The following is a 10939-nucleotide window of genomic DNA, read 5'->3' as shown; positions in this document are numbered from 1 at the left end:
AAAAAAAAAAAAAAAAAAAAATTGCACGTCTCGGAAGATCCGCCGACCGCCTTAGCCATTTCTTGCCGGCCATTTGTCATCGAGAACGCTATACGCGCTCGATGCTCCCGGCATAGATAAATGTCGCGACACAGCCACATCTATCTCTCTTTCTTTGGCTTCCTCTACGTTTCGAGAGACTCGAAACTCGAACCTCGCGTCATCGCGGCAATTAAAAGAAAGGACGAGTCGGACTGCGACTCCAAGTGAGATGAGACCCCTCGTTACGAGATGCTCGAGCGTCGATGGTAACGCGAAAATCGTCGACCCGTCCAAGTGGCAACTGTAATTAAGGGAATCGAAAGGAATGCATAATTGAATTTAATTTAACCCTCGTTACGGAAGGACGAAAAGGATGAAAGATCAAGATGCTCGTTCTCACCACTCGATCGTCCTAATCACGATTTTTAACCGTGTTAATTTTTAACCGTATTTAATTCTTCATGCATGTTTTTTTTTTTTTAAAGTTAACGTCTTGTAAATACAAGAAATTGAAGATCGTTCGCGATCGTATCGCATCTACCGAAAGAGAAATTTTTGCGACAGCAATGACGAGAATAAATTGAATTGGTCACGTCAGGTAGTTCACCCTCTGTTATTAAAACAAATACCGGTATTAAAACCCGTGCATTGGGGCGGCTTGCGCCACATCACGCCCCGTTTACGTAATGGCATAACGAGAAGAAGGGTTAATCAGCCTATCCCGAGCCTATCGTTCCGATGCACGCGAGCACGAATGTTCGGTCGCCCGGCAATCTTTCTCTTCCCCCTCCCTTCCCATTGATTACAATTTTCTTTGCTCTCGTTATCCCTTCGCAAGAAATCCAATAACCGATTCTTTTTTTCTTCCTCTTCTTCTTCTTCCTCCTCCTCCTCCTCCTCTTCTCGCGCTCGGTGGTCATCGAGCCGTTCAATTAATGCGATCCGACAGAAGCACTGTTGTAAGTGTCCTCCTTATTTCCTCGCGATAATTACGTCACCGAGCTCGTTTTGCGGTCGTGCGCTCTCGCTCTTGTTCCAACGACGGTCACTCGATTCCTCTTCCAATCCTTGGAGGGAGGGAGGATTCGGTTGAAGAAACGAACGCAGCACAGATTGAATCTCGGATTAATTACTCGGCTTCATCGATCAACTGCGATCCAACACTCCTCTGATCATCGTCCTGACGCGTATTCGATAAACGGGACGTCGCTGAATTGACGTACGTTGATTGGTGGCGAGATCGGGAAGAAGAGGAGGAGATGGACGGGTTGGGTTTTTCGGAAATCGGGGTCAGAATTTCTCTCAGAACCCTGGGGATAAACACTACGTTAACGTGGCGATTGCAGGCTCGTTCAGGCGCGATGAGTCGAAGATCGTGATCAATCTCTCGTGATCGATACCCGTTGTAAATCTTTCGAATTTTTCCCGCGAAAGATTCGAGAGTCTTCTTCGGCCGAGAATAATCCAATCGAAGAAGAGGAGGTGGACTGAGAGTTGGAAAACGTTCGCGTGCGCGCGTTTCTCCCGCGTCGCGACTTAAGCGGATTTCCACGAAGGCTGCGCGTCCTCGATAATTAAATCGGACGCCCGCGGCGCGAAACCCTCCCATATTCCCCCTCTCATCCCCATCCTCCCTCGATTTCGAAGAGTAATTAACACCTCTACCCTCTGATAAACCGATCTAATGCTCCCCTCGATTTAAGTTAATTCGAACTTTGCCTAAGAAATTCATCGACTTTATTTTTTTAATAATAATATGATATTCGAATGTTTTTAATTATTTCCTTGTTATTCGTTGATAATTACTTTTCACTATTGTGATTACGATATTGAAGGAAGAACGGTATTCATTCGGTTTGATTGAAATTACGATGACGAGGAATAACGTTAATTCGACGATGAATTGCAAATAGTCGCGTGTTAAAAAAGAATGGCCAGGCAACGTTCGTGCGCCTTTGTACGTTCGAACGTAGAATTTTTCGCTCGAGGAGAGAAAAAAAAGGAAAAAAAAACTTGGCCGAATCGATTAATTTCTGTCGACCGACAGAAAGGCTCGAGAGGAGTCTCTCCCGGTTTCCCGCCACTTATCGTGCTCCAAAATATGGGACACGCGTTTAATTGAAATCAATCTCGTCGAACGCGATAAAGTCGAACGTTCTCGAATGGGGAGGGGGGCGAATTGTAATTGTTGCTCCAAGTAGTTTGTTCGACGAATCATCCCCGGGAGCGTAACAATTTCGTGAAAATGTTTATCGATTCGATGGAAAAACGTATTAAGAACACTTGTTGATGATTAAAAGCTTTCTCGATATCGCTAAAGATAATTTATCCGATTGTTGCAAAATCTCGAATTTCATAATGGGTCCTCGAACGATGTTCATGAATGTTAAGTAAAATGGTTGGGAATAAGAACGGCTTTCGTTATTAATTTTTTAGGGGTTTGAGCGCGAGATACTCTTGATCAAAGTAAGGGTTACGTTGCTAATACGATAGAGGATCAATTATCCGGACTAATTGGGCCCCGAAATGGGAGAAAATTGTTGGGAATAATGAAGCACGCGTGTTACTTATTCAGTTTATAAATAGGGATTACGATTAAAATTACTTATTAAATACAAGAGTACTTCACTCTTGCAGAAACGTAACATATATTATGCAAAATATATAATTTATACGTTTTAAGTAATTGATACGATACCGAGAATAATAGTAGCGACGATGTAATTGGTATTTATGCAAAGAATATATAATTATTTTACGAACTTTGAATATACAACTTTGAAAAACGCATGTTCGTGACGACGCAAATGTTTCCGTTAAAAATAAGCAACTTTTGAGTCGATCCCTCAGTCTCAGGATGATATTCATCGACGAGATCTAAATCTCGTTTCACAACATTCCGACAACGAAGATTTCCGTCTCGAAATAGATCATCGATCACACGGACGGGAATCCCTTCGGGCCATCCAGTAAAAGTGTGTACCTTAACCGGGACGAGGATCCTCGAAGGCCGCAAGTTTAACTAACGCTCCGCTAAACGCGTTAACCCGTGTTTGCCAACTAATTAAACGGTTGATATTTGCTCATCCGTCCCTGAAACATATTCGAGGTGTACGGGTCGTGGAAGAGCGTGACCGAGCGGGCGAGGCGTCGGGATAATCACGAGGCTCTCGTAACGACGCGCAAATGAACTCGTCCCCCTTCTCGATCCGGAAATGAAACGACGAAGAATTAACTAGTCGCTGCGCAACGTGCTCTCATATCCGTGCCACGGTCCGTGTTTATTGGCTTCATCCCTTGTAGCCCGCCTGTAATATTGGACCGGAGTGGTGGTGCGCGCGACCTTTCGATTTTCTCTCTCTCTTTTTTCTTGATTCGTCGCGAGAAAAAAAAAAAGTTACGTTTCGAAGGAATTTTAATTTAATTTCTCGAAGAAAGGATATCTTAATAATTTCGAATAATTTTCTTGAGAATTTCTCTAAATATTCTTGGAAGAATTAATACTCGCTCCAATTGGCGCGCGAAGCGTGCGCGGAAACGCTTTTTGAGTGCACGCGTCGTCACGGACAAATAATTGGGATCGAGAGCGGAATGCACGCGAGGCGTTCGACGTGTGCTCCGCTCCCAGGGAAGGGAGGAAGACGGGCGACGATTGCACTCGTTGGCCCCAATAAATTTCTCTCGCGAGGCGCGATAAGGTTGCATGCGACGGTTGCATGCGACGCGGGCCACCGCTGCGGAACACGTTGCGACATTCGATAGTCGTGGCCGTGGCTTTGTAAATTCGAGCCGCGCGAGTGCGGATTCGACGAGGCGGGAGAATCGCCTCGAGCGATACCTCGTAAGAGGGATCCTTTTGTCCGCGACAGCGATTTATGGGGCGCGAGCCGTTGTCGTACACCGAGAATTACGAGCTTGCTGCTCGCCCAGGAGATCACCGCTATCCCCTTTAACGGACATTTACGCCCTCCTCTCCTTCCGCAACGGTGTTATTACCTTCGAGCGTGTATTCTCTCGGGTTTGAAATTAAAATTATTTGTTTACGCAGTATTATTCCGCGATTAATCGTCCTGGATTCGCCATTTATTCCATACATACAACTCCGTGCCATTTCGCAAAGGACGTTGTCGAGGACGAGAAGTAAAAAGAAAATAAATTAAAAAGAAAAAGAAAGTTAAAAAACAGAAGTTGACATGTAAGTTTTCACGCGTAAAGTTACGCGTAATTCAATCCGCGTTGGAGAGGGAAAAGGTCGAAAGGAAAATCTCTCCCGGTTTTAATTCTAGCAAATTATTTCAGTGTCGTTAAACATTCCCGTGGCGGGAATTAATTCCGGAAGGAAGGACGCGAGAAGCTTGGTTCGTTCGTGCGTTGGCAAAAGTGAAGGTTGAAATGGCGAGTCGCTATTATTTGCGATTCATGGCACGAGGCGGTAAATCAGAAGATTATTTAGCGCCTCGAAAGTGCTTCGCGAAGGTGTTCATGCGGTGACGGGAAGTTGAAACGGAACGTGCTCGTTATACGAGTGGTATCGTGTCGCGTTTATTCCCTTGGCCGTTTCTTTTTATTCCTCTTCTCGTCGTGCTTTGCACCGATCCGCGCCTTTCGGCGCGTGGCTTCCTTCCCTCATACGTATCTTTATGCTCACGCGTCAAACTGACTTCACTGATTTTTCTCCCCCCGCACGTGAGTTCGATTCGAATTCGATTCGCGTTGTCGTCGAGGACGGTACGCGTCTCTCTTTAAAGAGGCGCGAAACGTTCTCTGGCTCTGAGAATTTATCGCCATTCGACTCTCTTATTAACAACGTTTTAAATTCCTCCTTTCAAGGATTGTTACAAACCCTTCGCTCGTGTCACGTTATTCTCGCATGGGAACGCTTCGTTCGATATTTGTTCCGTCGTTAGTCGCATTCTCGTCGAAACGGCACCTGGTCTCGAACCTTAATGTAATTGTTCAAACACGAATTGGACGATCGTTTAAAGGAACGGCCGACTCGTATACGGCGTTGTTAACCGTCCCTCTCGTGTCATTCATATCGCTGCAATGAATCTATCCGTGCAAAGAGACGTTAATTCTTTACTCTCGAAGAACTGGATCGGATGAACGATGCTTTTTCCAACTCTTATTCGTTGAAATACGACGTTGACAACGCGCGGCCACCCCTTTCGAGAGAAATAATTCCCACTGTCCGTCTCTGCCTGGCCGCTTCTTTTCAGGGACGACGACCATTGGCGCGAGTTCACCCACGACGAGCCGAGTAACGGCGAGCGATACCTCTCCTCGGCCCATCCATTGAAATTACTGCCGCGCCTTCATTGGAATTACGAGCTCTCAGTCTTCATTATCGTACCACGACGATCCACGATAGTGACGTTTTAATAGCTTGTATCTGTGCTCGGTGGAGGGAGGCTCGAGAACGATTTCTCAAGAAGGAGGAGGGTACGGAGAAAGAGAGCTCTCGATAAAACGATTTTCCTTCCAATGTAGCCTCTGCGTTTCCACCTTCGATGTCCATTTTCTCTCTCTCTCTTCCTCTCTCGTCTGTCGATATCGCGATCCGTAAATCAGGAAACGAACTTCGATACGCCGAGAGAACCGGCGTAAATTTTTAACTATCGCCGTATCGTGGAGAAGTTTCTCATGGTGGTAGTATTTAACCGGCGTATTATCGAATATTGAGTCGTCGCGGCTCGGTTTACGCTGGAATCCAATTTACAACGGTAACCTAACCTAATCTAGCCTAATCTTGCCGCATCCACGCCATTATCCGCGAACAACTCACGAAGCACGACGGTATAGACACTTGAACAAACTTGGAACAAATTGCAGCGAACTCTGTGTACTTGCCTGGGAGGAAGTACACAACGTCGAAAGATCGTTGTAATGCTGCGTTCAGACTGAGAGATGTTCGTGAGATTTGATGTAGACACGGAACAATTCTCTAAAACTCTAAACGCAGAATAATATTAACACGTATCTGTCCACGATTGAAAAAAAGTTTCTGACAACTTTTAAATTTGTTATCGAACGAATATATATCAAGATTCTTCGTGCAATAGTAATTTAGAAAATCCTAAATTGAAATTCTCGCGTGAGTGGAAATCTCTTACCAGATTTGACGGATTCTCAACTCGATAAAAAGAGCAATTGGCGCGATCACTTTTAGGGGAAGAGTAAGAGAAAAAAAAGGGGTTCGTTGCGTCGTTTGTGCACGCGTCGTGTGTGTGCTCCTCTGCCGCAGGCGCCAGCCGGTCGCGCGAAACGCAGGAAATGGCAGTCGCGACGAATTGCATTATTAATCAGCGTTGAAAAGGCTGGCCGGCCACCGTTGCAAATTTTTTTTCACGGACTATCTCTCGCGGACTGTATAATATTCCTCCAAGCTCTCTCTCTATCGCCAATTTCCGGCCGATCGATTTATCCCACGACCAAATGATCGATCTTCTTCACGGTTCACGACACAGCCGACTTGCGCGCGATTCACTTGGCGGACGCTTCCGGATAATGGCGGAGGAGAATGCGCCAAGGGTGGAAATGTCGGGCTTCGATGCCAACGCGTCCTCCATCAAATTCACGCACACCTGAACCGAAACAATTGCAATTCGATTCGAAAGATGTAAAAATTCCATCAATGAAAAAGAAAAAAAGGACAAATTATCGCATTTTCTTTCGCAATTAATGGTAGTCGAATGTAGAGGAATGGTCCTCCCGATTATGATTTATATTACACGAAACGAAAATTAATTAATATTTAATACAGCAGGTTGAATCTCATGGCGGGTTATTTACTCGCACAAGTGTAGCGCAAAATCGCATAATTAATTTCTGGCGTTGAAATTCTTCACGCTTATACATATGTATGTATACGTATATATAGTAAGTATTACATACTACGCCGGTGGCATCGTTTCACGAGCAATCGAGATCAATGGAATCGTGCCCCGTATCCATTGTACCCCGATCAATTGACCGGGCTCCCGATCCCGGTTTACGTACAACAAGGCCGTAGACGAAATATCGAACGCTTCGCCGGCCAATTTCCGCCCGTGATATACACGCGCGGGCGAGTTAGAAACCCGAAATCGATTGCCGAGCGAAATGACCCGCGAAGTGTAAGCCGTCTGATCAAATTACCTTATTATATGCTACCAGCCGTGAAACCGGCCATCCACCTTTCGGTTAAAGGTACCCCCGTGCTTCCAGATAAACCTGTTTTGAACGTGTCGTTGAGAGAACTGCTGCGTCTGCTGTCTTTCATGGAACGTAGCGCGGAATGCTCGAATTCTCGAGGAATAATTCTCAACGATTATCGACAAAATTGACAAATGGAGTGGAATGGAAGCGGAGAAAGTAGCGAGTGAAAATTTGTTGGAATATATATACGTATACACGGTTAATTTCACATGGTGGAAAAATAATTGGGACGGAGAGCTCGCCTGTCTGTTTGCCGGAAAGTTGAATTTCTTCGCTCAAGGTGTTTATTAGAGACTGCGGGATGGAGGGAGGTAGGGAGGAGAAAGGGGGCGGTGGAGGAGGGTTAATGAAGACAGAGTTAATAAGCTTGTTAGCAACGTGGGCGAAAGACGCGGGCATCGCGATAGTTGGCCTTACATGCAGAGTCAATGGATGTGTGTCCGCATAAAGGGGAGCCTATTCTCTGCGCCCTCTCCTCCTCCTCCTCCTCCTTGCCCCTCTTGCCTACTTGGTGGGCAACTTTGATGAATAGTTAGCGGCGAGTGGCCGAAGCGGGCACGCCATTCCGGCGATATTTAGAGAGACACGCGACCTAACGCGATGAAAAGGAAATGCAAATGTCAGCGGAGAAGTTGTAACGGCTGGTGGCCAGTCTCTGAGGACATTTTCGAATGGCTACGTTATAAGTGGGACACCCTGTCTCTTTATCTCGACACTTTTTTATTTTTAGCGACAGATTTTTATATATTTATCATCTATAAATTTTATTTCTATTTTTTTTTTTTTTTTTCGAAAAGTTCATCATCACCGCGAATACGAATATGAATATATATAAATATGAGAGATTCCAATTTATTCAAATTATTGTATTGCAAAATTGAAGATCGATTAAAGGGAATATGAATATTGGAATATTTGTGTTACAGCTGGAGCCGCTTCTGAGGAAACTAACCAAAGGTCCAGTTCTGCACACAATCGCCACTCTCTCACGAAGGGTAAGCAATCGAGCGACAGATCACCACGCAACGTAGAGAAAGAATCGACGTGCAAAAACGTATTCGGTCGATCGTTTCGAACACATCCCCGCCGATGCTATGTCGCTTTTTATCGTTCTCGTTTGCACCACAAGTCACACGGATATCGCGACAATTATGCGCACTTCATGCATGCTCGTATATACATATATAAGTATATATATATATATTTACACGTGTGAATCGCGAAAAAGGTTCCTCTCGTATCGCATGTCGGCGGGAAAGTATCATTTCGTTTCCCTTTTGTCGCGGAAGCTTCTGGCAAATGTTTCCGTTGTGAACGTTACCGCCGCACAACAGCCACGAATAATCCTTTCTCGTTGATCAGTAGCTGTAAATTCGTGAACAAAAGGAACCGTTCGTTTTCGAATATAAAGGAAACCGGTATAAAGCTTACCGTTGTTATTCCGTATTAAAACGAGTGAAACAACGGATAGAGATATTCGGTTCACCGATCGTTACGCAATAACTATCCTCTCCTGGATTATCGAAGAGTCGTGGCATTTTTTTTCAAGGTTATTCCGCTATCTACGAGATATTCGAATCGAAGCGTGTAATTCCAACGGAATTCGAGAGAAATAGAAAAAAAAAAAAAAAAAAGGAAGAAATTCCGTAAGCGGGGTGTTACAAACCACCGTGAAGTCGAGTAAGAGGGGGAAAAAAAAAAAAAAAACGACGTGTATCGATCCCGAGTATGGATCCATCCGCAACTGGTCCACGGCAGATAACAATATCTGTGCACAATGCGCAAAACGGACAAATGGATTTAATAACGTTTTAATCCTATCGATTGATCCGTACCGCAAATCCTAGTTTGCGCTTGAAAAGCCAGAAATTTAATCAACTGTGGCGTGGAACGTCCATGAAATTGATAATAACGGGGGCATTTGTCTGGAAGAATAACGAAAAATCGGTGAGGCCTGAAAAATCCTCTAGATAGATTGTGCAACCTTGAGAAGAGAGAGACTATATCCTTTCCAATTGTTTGCTAAAAAATTTTCACAAATTCTTCACGCATCGTATCGACAATTCCAAGATGCGAACATCGACGATTCTCTGCGCGTTAAATTCTATCGCGACGAAAGAATTTATTATACCATTAACAAATATTAACACGGCTGACATAACGTTATCGCGAAAAATATAAATTTAACTTACATTTAAGCTTCGCAAAATTTCCATCGAGATAAGATAGATTGGAGGGGGGAATTAGAGGGTTCGTTTCTTGATAATGTAATTAGAGGGAGAGGAATATCGGAATCGCGGTTAAGCGGGAGGACAATTAACGAAGCTCAGAGAGGCCAGAGAGAACAAAGTCGCGTGGAGCTCGCTTGCACGCGCGAGCAGCCTCGTTCGCTCGTTAAATATTAGTAGAACACTCCGATGGTGCTAGGATGAGAAAACCAGGACAATTTCGATCGTCACTCCCGACGTGCCTCCATTAAAATGGAATACGAGCCACTCGACGGGCTTGCGTTTAAACGTATCTATCACGCGTGTTTCAACGTTCTAGATGAAAGCCCAGATTCGACGAATTCGCCAATTGCTCCCCGTTTTTGTAAATAGAATCTTTTTTATTTTACGATAATATTTTACGTAACGATTGCGCGATATCCAAGAAGATAAATAACGATGAACGGGCGGGATGGTAATAAATTTTTAATCGTTGCCGATGCGACGATGGCAGCACACGGTGAAAAAGCGGACGGCTTCTCGCCATTGTGCATTATTCGAGAAGTAGCGCGAACGTTGTACCGATGAGATGTAAGAAAGAAGCAGCTGAAGGAGGTACAGGATGAAAAAGAAGAAAAAAGAAGAAAAAGAAGAAGAAGAAGGGTGGTTGAAGGGTGGTGGAGAGGTAATCGACTCGAGAAGTGCCGCGAGGACAGAAAAATAGTAAAGAACGATGCGCCAAGGTGGACGGGCGCAGAACAGATTCCTATTGTTTCCCGACCCACTTCCTAACGCTGGAAAATTAACAGAGTTCCTTGGTTGTATCCGGTGACAGATTTTTCCCAACGTACACCCTTCCGAGATGCTTTCTTCCGCGACCTTGCAAGCGTGGAAATAGGAACGCGTTGACCTAAAGAGCCACGTTTCGAGCCAACGTTTCGCTGAATTATCTTATTTTCCTAACGAATAATCAAAGATACGTTCGCTAAAAAGTTTCACGATTAACACGATTTCCCCCGAATATATAGGCAATAAACGAGGGATTTTCGACGATCTTTCGAGTTGCGAGATGCTCAAATTTTCTCTTTTATAAATTTTCGATCGAAAGTTGGCCATTTGATGATTGGAAGCAATTTCGAAAATATTCCAGTCGAAATGGTACGGCACCGAAGGAGCGAGACTGGAAAAAAAAGGCTATTGTCCATACGTATTCCGAAGATTCGAGATAATACCCGCTACGTTGTTTCACGCAAAGTTGCGTCGCATTGTAGTGTAGCGAGGCGCATTTCTATTGGCAACAACAATAGGCCGGTATACGGATGTTCAATTGGCAATGCGGTCTTTGTCGTTTCTTTTCCGTGGAGAAAGAACACGTGTCTCTCCCTTGGTTGAAGAAACACGCGTATCCTTTTATTTGCACTTCTTGAAATTACTTCTCTCGCCGCGCCGTTAAATATCGTTGAAGAGCCGTGAAGAAAACTAAAACTAGCAAATTGTATAGCTTATTTAAAGAG

At 44.5% G+C, this 10939-nt stretch overlaps 1 protein-coding gene across 27 annotated transcripts in view; it reads left to right on the top strand.

The window, feature by feature from the left end:
• Positions 1-10939, top strand: part of LOC102678731 (inner centromere protein-like) — a 148650-nt gene that overhangs the window by 117981 nt on the left and 19730 nt on the right. For all 27 annotated transcript variants that reach the window (XM_006622399.2, XM_006622395.2, XM_006622397.2 and 24 more), the window contains one exon: positions 8145-8213. In XM_006622399.2, coding sequence (XP_006622462.2) covers positions 8145-8213 — 69 coding nt within the window. The remainder of the gene's footprint in view (positions 1-8144; positions 8214-10939) is intronic.

Source organism: Apis dorsata, unplaced genomic scaffold (assembly GCF_000469605.1).
Source record: "Apis dorsata unplaced genomic scaffold, Apis dorsata 1.3 scaffold_683, whole genome shotgun sequence".
Lineage (NCBI taxonomy): Eukaryota > Metazoa > Arthropoda > Insecta > Hymenoptera > Apidae > Apis > Apis dorsata.
This window is presented reverse-complemented; position numbering and strand designations above follow the sequence as displayed.